The sequence below is a fragment of the Cicer arietinum genome, chromosome 7 (genome assembly GCF_000331145.2).
Source record: "Cicer arietinum cultivar CDC Frontier isolate Library 1 chromosome 7, Cicar.CDCFrontier_v2.0, whole genome shotgun sequence".
Classification (NCBI taxonomy): Eukaryota; Viridiplantae; Streptophyta; class Magnoliopsida; order Fabales; family Fabaceae; genus Cicer; species Cicer arietinum.
In genome coordinates, this window is record NC_021166.2 from 47,958,103 (window position 1) to 47,971,242 (window position 13,140).

The window sequence follows — 13,140 nt, forward strand, 5'->3', positions numbered from 1 at the left end:
TATAATATAAAATGATAAAATATCTATAAAAGTGACAAACTCTACAAATATTATTGATTAAATTTGTATTTGATCTATCAATTTGAAATAAAGAATCCTACAATAAACAATGAAACTAAAACGTCAAACAAAAATGATGAACAAACACAGTGTACAGAAAGACGATGAAATCACAAAAAAAAAAAAAAATTAAAGGTTTAATTGCATTTTTTATCTTCTATTTTAAAATTTGATAGTTTTGGTATTTCCTTCCTATTTTTTAACTAAAAAAAAAAATAGTGATTTAACATACTTTAAAAGAGGTGACATACAATCTCGTGACGTAGAACCATCTAAATGCATGAATTATTTATATATTACTAATTAAATTATAAACAAAAATAACTTCAGAAGTTAAAACTAATTTTTTTTTATTACAATGTTATTAGTATTAATCATTCAATCTGATTCTATCATATCGCACATTATTTAAAATATGTTAAATCATAATTTTTTAATTAAATGTTTTAGAAATAGACTATAATTCTTTAATTTTAAAATAAAAAATCAATTTCACGTTTTAAGTAAAAATAGAAAAATTAAAAAAAAGTTAAATGTATAAACATTAATAATTGTATTGACCAAACTTCTTGATTAACGAATTTTTTGACTGTTTCTTGACAAATATCATTCAATCTTGAAAAGTTTATGCCCGTAGAAGTTTTTTTTTTTTTTTTTTTTTTTGTTTTTAAATGAAATTGAGTTATGACTTGCATGACATAAAGAAACACTTCTTTATTGCGAAAAAAAGAAACACTTTTTAATAAGTATTTTGGCTCTACTAGGCATGAAAATGCCAAAGCCAATTAATACTATCTAGTCTAGTATATAAAACGAAGTGTTGTTGGTAACGTGGGACAAAACAATTAAATAAATATCCAATGGAGTGATTAAATTGCACTCAATAGTTACACTATTTAATAATATTATGTCAAATATATAAATATTTTTTTAAATCAACTGTTCAATTAAAAATGAATATTATATATCACATTTATAAATTTTATGTTAATTTTTAATCGTTTTCTCTATCATTAAGATTAATGTCAATATTGTAATTGTAATTTTAACACATTTTGATAATATAATTAATGATTATAAATTAATGTCTAAGTTTATAGTTATAATTTATATGATATTAATTTTCAATTTAATAGTTAATTTTAAAAAATATGTATCTGATACAATATTAGTGAATAAATGCAACTTGATTCTTCTTCGTGTCAATTTAAAATCAAAATTATGTGAAAAACAAAAGGATAAAACTAAAATTAGGACAATATTTAGTTTGCTATAAATGGCATTGACAACCTCTTCACCACAATTTCATTCTTCCAATTGTCTTGTTTGGTATTACTTTTAGGAGCCAAATTCGGAATCAATAGAATGATGAGTTGAATCTCTTTGTCTCAAACTAACTAAAGAAAGATAACAAACAAAAACTGAAAAATTAAAGAAAGAGAATAAAAAAAGAAAGAAAATAAAAGCAAGATTTAAAAAATTACCAAAAAAACAAGACAAGAAAACTAAAAACAAAAAACAAAAGCCAGTTACTGGTTCAAACCAACCTTTTTCTGCTTTCCCTGTCAAAATCTAACAGCACCAATTTTCTTTGAAAAATCTGAACACAACCCATTATACAAAACCAAATAAAGAACCAAAATTTGAGGAAAAGTTACAAACTTGTCTTTTGGGTTTGAATCATTTTTTTCATTTTCATTCTCATTTTGTTTGTTTCTTCTCTTCTTCTTTATTTTGCTCCATAAATGCTTTCAGCATTGAAGGCTATTTTAATCTTCATGTTGGAATCAATAATGGGTGATGAAGGTGAATAGCCAAAAAGGGTTGAAAGGGTTGTGTGTGGTTGTGAGAAAAGTTAAAATCTTTTTTCATAGAAGAATCAATGAACAAAGAGTTTAGCAGCATTGTGAAGGTTTGGGAAGCAGCAGTTAGAAAATCAGCTGGTCCAAAGAAAAGGGCAAACAGCATCTTCACACCAATGTCTGTTGCCCATGTTGATGATGATGTTTACCATGTTGAGAAGATTCTCTCCAATGGTGATTTCTACACAGGTCAATTCCTCAACAATTATCCAAATGGTCAAGGTAAGTATCTATGGACAGATGGTTGTATGTATGTTGGTGAATGGCAAAAAGGTAATATCATAGGTAAAGGTAGGTTTAGTTGGCCAAGTGGTGCTACCTATGAAGGTGATTTCAAGAATGGTTACATGGATGGTAAAGGAACTTACATTGGTTCATGTGGTGATACATATAAAGGTTGTTGGGTTAGTGATATGAGAAATGGTGAAGGTACACAAAGTTATCAAAATGGTGATTTTTATGATGGAGAGTGGAGAAAAGGGTTGCAAAATGGGCATGGTAGGTATCAATGGAGCAATGGGAATCATTACATTGGTCAATGGAGGAATGGTTTGTTTAATGGGAATGGTACTTTGATGTGGAATAATGGAAATAGTTATGATGGTTGTTGGGAAGATGGTTTTCCTAAAGGTGATGGTACATTTAGGTGGTGTGATGGTAGTTTCTATGTTGGTGTTTGGAGTAAAGATTCAGAGGAACAAAGTGGGACTTATCACCCTTGTGATGGTGATGGTGGTGATGATGATGATGCTCATTGTGATTGGGATCCTATGGAGATTTTCAATGTTGAATTGAATGATTGTGTTGTTTGTGGTTGTGAGAAAGTTTCAATTTTTCCATCACAGAAGAATTTGAACATGGTTGGTTTTGAGGAAGGTAATAATAAACAGTCAATATCTAAGAAAGGTACTGATGTTAATGGAAGGCCTAAGTGGATGTCAGGGGATGAAAGGGTTAGTAATTATAGTTCTGAAGATGGTTCTTATGCTAGTTATGATGGATCAAGAAGTCCTCAGATTGATAATTTTGCTCCTAGAGCTCCAAAATTGAGATTAAAGGCTCCTAAGAGACAAGGAGAGACTATATCTAAAGGGCATAAGAATTATGAACTCATGCTTAATTTGCAGCTAGGTATCAGGTACTGATCATAGTATTTTTTCTTTTTTTTTTACTTTTGTTGTGATTTATTTACTTTCATTTTTCATGTTTATGAAGCTTTTTAATTTTTGTGTAAATTAGTGTTTTAGTCTTTCAAATTGTAAGGGTCAGTCAAATTAGTCCTTCAGATTTATGAAATAGCAATTCTTAAACTGAAAAATATCATTCAATTTAATCATTTTTTTCTTCCATAATTAGCATCATAATTTTGAAGGTTTTATGCTTGTCTTGATACGGCAAAAGATTATTCAAGTCAATATGAAAGTCTTTCATTGGTTTTGATGGTTATTTACCGAAGAAATATTTCGATTGAGGGGCTAAATTACACGATCTTTACAATTTCAATACCAAAATGCTGGTTTATTATTTGTAATTTATTCTCTCATCCACTGTAATATTTAGCCTTGTCTTTTGTAGTTTTGCCTTTCATTTTAAGTGATATATACTGATAGATTGTATCTTCTATGATGAGGATTTGGCTTATTTTATACCATGTTATGGTTTAATGATGAATGAGGCATTCTGGAAAATTAAATTAAATTTCCTTCCTTGATTCTAATTTTAATTGCAACTTTATTAATTTCTTGTGCCATAGCACAGACATGCTGTTGGAAGACCTGCTCCAAGTACATCTCTTGATTTGAAGTCTTCTGCATTTGATCCAAAAGAAAAAGTATGGACTAAATTTCCACCAGAAGGATCCAAGCACACGCCGCCTCACCCGTCTTGCGAGTTCAGATGGAAGGACTATTGTCCAGTAGTGTTCAGGTAAGCTTTTGTGCTAAATTGTTTTTGTTAATTAAATCTACCATGTTTTGTATCAGAATCTACTAAGTGAACGTTTGGATTAGCGATCAGTTTAGTCAAATCACGGTGGCACAGTGATTTTATTGAAGCTTATCTTCAAAGTAGTTTTTAGTTTTTACCAAACAATGATTCTTCCATATTCACCGTAAATCTAAACATGCAATAAGTTGTTGAGTATGCTCTTTTGAATTTATAACCTTTCTTTTAACCCCTCCACGAGTCTACGCACACTTTCGAGTTTAACAACCTTATTTCTCTAGAATATGAGTGATAACATTTACAAGATCATCTATAGGAATAACAATGAGACTCTTGGTTATTGATGCTGAAATTGTTTCATGACCTTATTATATCACAAAGACTCTTGACTATTAGTACTTTATTTGCTTAATATTCCAAATTCACTGATGACTGATCCTAATAATGGTTTATTGGATTTAAATTTGCTTGCAGGGCTCTAAGAAAATTGTTCAAAGTAGATCCAGCTGATTACATGCTATCATTATGTGGGAACGACGCCCTTCGAGAACTCTCATCCCCTGGAAAAAGTGGAAGCTTTTTTTATTTGACAAACGATGACCGCTACATGATAAAGACCATGAAGAAATCAGAAGTAAAAGTGAGTTCCCTCTTAGTTGGCCAAATATAACTAAAGCCATTAAGCCTTGAGGTTTTCTAATTAGAAAGTTTCACCAATAATCCCAAGTTTTCCAAACTTAGTGCAATGAATCTGCACATTACTAAATTACAGCACTGTATATTTTATGTGTTTATTATTGTTAACTTCTCACATTATAAGGTTTTGAATTAGTTTCAAATCATTTTCAAGTTTTCTTGGTTGTCATTGCAATAGGTCTATTTTGACATGATAATGCGCTTTGGTACGAACCTAAAAAGGATAATGTTCTTTGGTATAAACCTACCTTTCTTGTTGAAGATATATGCCATACTAATAGTAGTATTGAAACAAGTTACCGACGAGTATGAGAGGTAGGAACTGCACTCTCTACCAAGGTTGTCGGTACATTTTTTGAGCATGACAGATATCTTCAACATAAAAGATAGGTTCATACCGAAGAGCATTATCCTTTTTCAAGTTTTAAGTTGTAGAGCTTCATTATAGATGTCATTTAATTTATGTACTGAATGATATTTCAGTTTGAACTGTCTAAAATGATTGCAGGTTTTCTTGAGAATGCTTCCTGGTTACTACAAACACGTTCGCGCATTCGAGAACACTTTAGTCACAAAGTTCTTTGGCCTTCATTGTGTTAAACTACCAGGAGCTTCACAGAAGAAGGTAATGCTGTGTTTTTTTTTTTATCTATAAACTTCTACTTTGACAAAAGAACTTATCATAATTAACTGCATTTGATAAACTTCAGGTTCGATTCGTCATCATGGGAAATCTATTTTGTTCGCAATACGCCATCCATAGGCGTTTTGACTTGAAAGGTTCAACGTTTGGTCGTACAACTGATAAATCTGAGGATGAAATAGAGCCTACAACAACACTTAAGGACTTGGATCTAAATTATATATTCCGGTTGCGAAAGTCTTGGTTTCAAGAATTCTCCAGGTACTTATAAATCACCTGTTGTCTCATTTGTGCAGTCAAGAGTTCCTGCAGTAACTATCTTACCAGTTGGATGCAGATCAGATAGTTTGTATTCTGACTTCACCGAATCAAGTTTAATTAAAAACTCAGAATATAAACCATTTGATCTTCATCCAACAGCCAAGACGCAATGAAATTTTTACTACATAACGTCCATTTTCATGTATCATGTAGGACATTGCACTATATTAAGCACAATTGATATTTTTCTAACTTTTCTTCATTCAGGCAAGTGAATAGGGACTGTGACTTTCTTGAACAGGAGAGAATTATGGATTACAGTATGTTGGTTGGCCTTCATTTTCGAGGAATATCATGTAGCGAAGCCGGTACACCTGCTCGCAGTTCTGGCGCTCAAACTCCAACTGGTTATGTCCTGTCTTAGATGGATTTTCTTAGTTTTTTACATGAATTTTCTTTCTGAAATCATTACATATATTGCAGGTAATTTTAACTCTGACGATGGAGCGCCTCGTCTTTCTGGAGTCGATATGGATCATATCGTAGTCGATCCTAGTCGGTATAGTCTATCAACTCATAATAGCAAAAGTTTCAAATTTTTCTATAACTCTTAGTTTTGATAGCTAACTTGTAACTAAATCAGCATTAATCCAATTCAGTTGTTTTGCAGTTACTATTTTACTGATTAAACATAAACATATCAATCCTATTTAATCTGATGTGACATTTTAATTTCCACTAAGTCATGCATTGCTTTTGAATTCATTGTTTATACTTTTACTTCACATTTTCTCAACTCTTTTCTTTCACTACTAAAATCTGCATAGACAATGATCTTTCACCAATACTAAAAAACTTTCACTATCATATACACATCTATAGTAAATAAATAGTTACATTTTTTTAAAACATATGCATTTTGTTTCATTTTTCAGGTGGATTCAATTAGGCATTAACATGCCAGCGCGAGCCGAATCGGCTACACGAAGAAGTGTTTGTGACGCTCCTCAACTGGTTGGAGAACCAACGGGGGAGATATACGAAATTATCATATTTTTCGGTATAATAGACATATTACAAGACTATGACATTAGTAAAAAGCTTGAGCATGCTTATAAAGCATTTCAATATGATGCAACCACAATCTCAGCCGTTGATCCAAGACTATACTCAAGACGGTTTCGCGAGTTCATCTTCAGAGTTTTTGTAGAGGACACTTGAGTGAGGGATTAGTTTTCATTAAAATGGTTATCAATGAATATTAGTTGGAGGGTTTTTGTGATTCACATGTTACACAATTCTTAAGTTTGTTTAATTTTCCCTCCCTATAGTTTGTTAATTTTATTTTAGTCACAGCTAATGTATGTTGTAGTGTTAGATGTTGAGAGTTACTAAAGCCTTTTTTCAATTGTAAATGAATCAAAAGAAAAAAGGGTAAACAACATTGGAATTTATTCATTTTGTACATATGAGGTTGATGAGACTTGAGAGTATCGACTATTTTTTATGTACACTTAAAGTATTAATCATCTTTATCATGTTCTAATGGGATATGGTATGGCAAGTTGTAAAAAATTGTGAGTTCATTTTTTTATAAATATTATATTAAGTTTTAGATTAAACTTGTTTTAAGTAAAGAGAAATGTTAACAGACTCTTTTAAATAGACAAAAAAGGAAATAAATTTTAGAAGTTGTGCATTTAATTTTTTAGTATTAATTGAAAGAAAAATTTAAAATTAAAATTATTTTGTTTTTTGTTTTCTTAACTAAGTATTTGTTACCATAACCTATATAAAAAGAAATATTCAAACATAAATAATTTACTTCAAACTTAATTTTAATCAAATTGTTTTAAAATTATGTTTGTCAAACTTTCATTGAAATGTTTGTTTTCTCACCTTTCGTTGAAATGCCTACTATGGTGGTCTCTCTTAGGATATGTTTGAGTGAGAGTTTTGTAGCAGGAGATTTTGGAAGACCATTTTTTTATTTCGATATATATTTAAGATTTAAAATAGTTTAGAAAATAACACTACTGACGATCATATAATATTCCAAAAATAATTTATTTTTAAAAATAATTTATAGTTTTTTAATTTGAAAAAAGGAAATAAACCCTAATTTCCTCTAAAATTGTCTACCCAAACATACCCTTAGAATCTTTTTAGGTGTTGTTGTTCCATCATTATTCCTTTGAATTTGATAGTTCTTCCAAACAACAGTTTCATGTGTATGAGAATATTGCAATGTTTGAATAGATTGAGTGAAAAAACCAACAAAGAACTTTAAAGTTAATGGGGAGCTATGCACATCTTGATGTTTTGTAAATAGATGAAGTGCAATGAACAAGATTATTTGTGGTTTTTTTTTTTTTTGCATGAATTGATTAAAGGGAGCTCAAGAGACAAAATTCCTTGATCTTTTTTGCATACATGAACCTATTCTTTTCTTATATAGATTTTTTTTAGTAGAATAGAATTATTTATGATCTATATAGACCATCCATTCTTTAATGAAGATACTCATGTCATGCTAACATAATTAGTTAGCAAAATGGAGCAACCCGCTGTATCTTACGACCAATATTGATAGTTGACAGAAATTTTTATCTTGCACGTTCTTAAAAGTGAATGAATGGGTCGACTGGCATATCAAAAATAAAATAATAAAAATTAATTAATAAATTTACAAAAAAAAAAAAAACTGTAAAAGCAATTATAAATACTATTAATTTTACTCCAAGTAACTTGGTATATAATTTTTCAATTTAACATTTGCAAGAAACAATATGAAACATTAAGAGAACATGTTAAATCTTAAATAAATAAAAATATCATTTCAACATCTTCAATCATCATCCAACAATCTAAATATTATCATTACTCTATAAAAAATACATAAATATTCGTGATGAGTTGTTTTGTAGAAATAGAAGAAAAATTTAAGTTAAAAAAAAAAAATTAAACAAATGCTCTTTTAGGTCAACTTATTCACCTCATTTAATCGGTGAGTCAGATGGGCAGACCACACTATACATAAATTCAAAATTTCAACTAACTCCATCCAATCTCCAATATTTCAACTTTTTTTTTTATCATATTTTAATTTTCAATAGTATAAATACATTGTCGAATTCTAGTTTTCAATAATGTATAAAATCGACCATGTATTTGAAAGTGGATAGACAAAATCAAGGGAAGGATAAGCACTCATCCATTAATAAAGGACTAAATGGATAAGCATTCATACATGAACCTCATGTTGACCAAAAAAATATGAACCTCATATCTTGGGACCAAAAATCAGCCTAAGTTAGACCACCAAAGATTTCAAGGCCTATTGTATAATTAATAATTTGAGAGGGAGAATTGTTTATCCCCATCACATGTTATCTTCTCTATCTTGTGGTTACTACTATATTCATCAATAAAAGTGAAACGTACTTCAACGTTATGTACACTTAGTACTTTAGAGACTTAAGTAGTGTCCGAGAGTATGCATGGGGTATTGTTGCTCTTGCTTTTTTGTATAGTCAGCTAGGAGATGCTAGCAAATCCAAAACGAAACAATTAGTTGGTTCCTTGTCCTTGCATCAGGTAATTAAGAGTTAATTTAATTCATATGTTTTTTTATAATATTAGTTAAATTCTTTTGGAACATTATTTATAATTAACTTTGAATCTTTTGTTGTTGTTGTTGCTTCAAGCATAGATCATGCAACATTTTCCTACTATATACAACGGACTTTACAAGCTGAATATGATAAGCTTTTTCCATGTGCATGTATGTTCATTCCATATCGAGGTCATCTACGGGTAGAGATATGCATGAATACACTGGATCAATTGGAGGTCCACGATTATTGATTGAAGATCATATGCATTTGATCTACATCTGTTTGTTGCATCTGCATTTGAGTGTCATTTTGCATAGCACTTGCATTTATGAAAAAGTCTTGCAATTCACCCTTGTTTTGAGAGGCTTAAAATATGGTCTGTTCCATTAGGCTTAACATCATGAGAAGAAAAATAATTCAAATGCTTTACATCCTAAGAATTGTGAACTATTAATAATAGACTTCATAATAATCCAAAGGCATCCTAAGAATATGTTAATTCTTTTTGGAAAGTCTTGTCAAATTTATAATTATGTATTTGTGTGTTTATCTCTATGCTTCTTTAAGTCTTTGTGCATTTCCTTTTGATTTTACCTTCATGTGTATAAAAAATAAAATAATTTAATAAGTTTGAAATTCTTAAAGAATCATGTTTATCATGTTCAGCAAGAATCCTAGAATATTGATTTATAAATTTTCTTTTATACGATCAAATGATTATTAAGTCAAACAATTTTTTAGTACTGCATTTAGAGAGAGCATTCTTTTAATTTTTTTTTTTTGTGAAAGAAAATTATTTAGTTATTTGTAATTATAAAAAAAAAAAATTGTTAGTGCAAAAGTGGTTTTAGCTATAATCATCTTGTTGTTATTTTGATGATAACAGAAACAAACAAATAAAGAACAATTATCATCTAACTATATTTGTTAAGTGTGTAGCTCAAGTTAGTAGACAAAGATTTACATTAATGATTATCTATTTTAAGATAGCATAAATTATAAGTAAGTTAGAGATAATTGTCGTGGCCTAAAATTTCGAGTGTTTCTTGAATTCAATGGAGTCGCCACCAAAATTTATTTTAAAATAGGGAAAATATTGGGAAACCCTTAAAATAGAGAAAAAAAATGGTATTTGAAACCAAATTTGAGTTCATAAGTCGATTATGCGTAGGGAAGGTATTAGCACCCTACGACATCCGTTAAAATGCGGTTACCTATAATTAATTGTGCAAGATTAATATTAACTTAAATATATTTATTCCTCATTATTATTAAATATGAATAACAATTATTATTAATTTTTAAAAAATATGATTTTGGAATAAATGTGTGCTTAAGAAATAAAAGACGGAAAAAAAAATTTATTAATGCGCTTGACAAGAATGCGATCTTGCTCCTACGTATCTCCCGGTGCAATGGAGAAATCAAAGCTACGTAGTTCTTAAAAAAATGCGGATGTGTGGAGTGTGTTTTAAAAAAAAATTGTCTTGTGATAAAAAAATGTTTTTGACAAAATAGAAAAATAAAAGAGTTTTATTTGAATAAGTATTTTAAAATATGAGTTTTAATACGATCAAGTTGTACAACCTGTGCCCCAAAACTTAAGGAATAAAGAAGATGTCACATCTAATTTAATCCTCTAATTTTTTTTTATTATTCTGGATTTTTAAATTGGGTTTTAAAACCGCCAAGTAGTACAACTTGTGTTTTAACAACTCAAAGATAAAAAAGAGTTACATCTAATAAATAAGTCGATTTGAGATTAGTTCATTAAAATAAATAAATGAATAAATAAATAAATAAATGAATAAATAAATAAATAGAATAAAATAAATAAAATAAAATAAATAAATAAATAAATAAATAAATAAAGAGAGTTTTAGAATTATCATGTTGTACCACTTGTGTCCTAACAACTCAAAGATTAAAAAGAGTCACATCTAATAAATAAGTCGATTTTAGATTATTTCATTAAAATAAAGAAATGAATGAATGAATAAATAAATAAATAAAATAAAATAAAAAAATTTAAAAGGACTGAGTTTGAACAAGATCTTTGTTTTTTTTGTTTGGGCCCAACTTAACTTAAAAATAAAATTGGAGTAGAGTCCAAACCCAACTTAACAAAAGAAGGTTGAAGCATGAATCTGAAACCCTAATTTCAACTTAAGGAATGCGGCCACATTAAGGGAGACTGCCACAAAATTCAGAACAACTCAGTGGCTAGGCGACGAACAAAAAGAAGCGAAAACAAAGAAGGACGAAGAAACGGCGAGCAGCGACACCGGCGAGCAACGACCACATCGAGCAGCGACCACGATGAGCAGCGATAACGGCGACGACTAGGATAACATCAGTCTTTACTCTTACGAATAAAAAACTACATTTTTTTTAAACAAAATAGTAGTTGTATGGTGAAGATGAAAAAAATAGATTTATTGTAAAAAAAGTACCTTTGCGATTTCTATTTGTTGTTTGTTACTGATATATCTGATTTCTTCCTCTTCTCCTTCTTTGTATGTGTGTTTTTTTTAGTAGAGTTAATCTTAGATCCCTCTCCATTTTAAAATTTGATAAGGTGTATTTATAGAGTTTTTTATATGTTTAGTTGTTTTCTTCGCTGTGCATCTATTTGAGTTTGAGCTTTCTAGTTCCTTGTTTGATGTTTCGTTTTCTTTGCTCATCAACTGCATTTTTCTACACCTCTGATGCCTTCATAGTTTTAGCTTATTTGTTTTGATATGTTCATTGTTGAGCTTTTATTTGTCCTTTAGTTTCTTTTTTTTTTTTTAACTAAAAAATTTGTCTCTTTTTCTGCATAATGTGTACAAAAAATGACTTATAAATTATGTTTTTATATTTCTCTAATTAGTTACTAAGCAAATGCTAGTTCCTCAACCATGACACTGCATCAGAAACAGAAAGGCAGCAACAACAACAAAACAGAGCCAAAGCAAGCTGGCTTAATTTGAAATAGTTTGACCTAATTCTTATTGTAATTTAATTTGTTTTTATTTTTGGTTGCAATTTGATTGTAATTGTAATTTAAAATTGTAACTTGATTTGGCATTGTAAATTGATGATCCTACTTATTGTAATTATATTTATTTCTTTTTTTAAAATATATTTTCCTTTTTGATTTATTTTTAATAAATTGGACAAAATTAGTGTACTACAGTTGCCCCTATATAATTATTTTTTACTTGAAAAATATGAATAAAAATGGTATTCGTTTTCATGTTATCTGGTAAAAGATAAGTAAATATAAGGACCTAAATTTTGTCCAATAACAAACACATGTATTAAAGTGCCCTTGAAATGTTAAAGTGGAAATGATGCAAAAAAATAAAAAATTGAGATATGCAAAATGATCGTCTTCGGATTAGTTACCAATGCGTAGATCGACAGAAATAAAAATGACCGTATTCGGATTGGTTACCGATGCGTAGATCGACAGAAATGAAGGTGATTGTCTTCGGATAGCTTACCGATGTGTAGATCTATAGAAATTAAAAAAGATCGTCTTTAGATTAGTTACCGATGCGTAGATCTATAGAAATTAAAAATGATCGTTTTCGGATTGGTTACAGATGCGTAGATCTATAGAAATTAAAAATTATCGTCTTCGAATTGGTTACCGATGCGTAGATCTATAGAAACAAAAATGATCGTCTTCGGATTGATTACTGATGCGTAGATCTATAGAAATGAAAGCGGCCGTCTTCTGATTGTTTACCGATGTATAGATCGTAATTGGTCCAATCTTGAAGGTAGATAAAGAGGGAGAATATGTATATGATACTTGCAATTCGAACGATAAGATATGAATGATTCATGCGTATGCATCGAGTATAGGTAAAGTGTCAATGAAGATGCATGGATCATCTAAGTATGAGTAAATTATGCATGATTTATGTGTGTCATGTACTATAGACCAAATTTTATTCATTACTTTGATTCCCCGATCCTTATGCTCTTTTACGTCCCAAGATTCAATGAATGAAGATAACAACCATTTTTTGCATGACGACTCATCTATGTCTCGTGTGACCGCTTT

The 13,140-nt window shown here is 29.7% G+C and overlaps 1 protein-coding gene and 1 long non-coding RNA gene across 2 annotated transcripts; both read left to right on the forward strand.

Annotated features, from left to right (window-relative positions):
- The first annotated feature begins 1,376 nt into the window (after positions 1–1,376).
- Positions 1,377–6,959, forward strand: LOC101489885 (phosphatidylinositol 4-phosphate 5-kinase 4-like). The gene is made up of 8 exons (XM_004510979.4): positions 1,377–3,060; positions 3,681–3,848; positions 4,341–4,506; positions 5,071–5,187; positions 5,273–5,466; positions 5,734–5,873; positions 5,950–6,025; positions 6,402–6,959. The coding sequence occupies exons 1-8, from the start codon at positions 1,943–1,945 to the stop codon at positions 6,685–6,687; spliced, it is 2,265 nt and encodes a 754-aa protein (XP_004511036.1). The 5' UTR covers positions 1,377–1,942; the 3' UTR covers positions 6,688–6,959.
- Positions 6,960–8,638: 1,679 nt separating this feature from the next.
- On the forward strand, positions 8,639–9,638 carry LOC113787648 (uncharacterized). The gene is made up of 2 exons (XR_003474169.2): positions 8,639–9,063; positions 9,179–9,638. It is a non-coding gene; the product is annotated as an uncharacterized lncRNA (long non-coding RNA).
- Positions 9,639–13,140: the final 3,502 nt, after the last annotated feature.

What these genes read in the sequence shown, in the direction of transcription:
- LOC101489885 (XM_004510979.4), top strand. Translation starts at nt 1,943, where the DNA reads ATGAACAAAGAGTTTAGCAGCATTGTGAAGGTTTGGGAAGCAGCAGTT. An exon ending in CAGGAGCTTCACAGAAGAAG is followed by an intron (nt 5,188 to 5,272) that starts GTAATGCTGTGT and finishes GATAAACTTCAG; the next exon opens with GTTCGATTCGTCATCATGGG. An exon ending in ATCGTAGTCGATCCTAGTCG is followed by an intron (nt 6,026 to 6,401) that starts GTATAGTCTATC and finishes TTCATTTTTCAG; the next exon opens with GTGGATTCAATTAGGCATTA.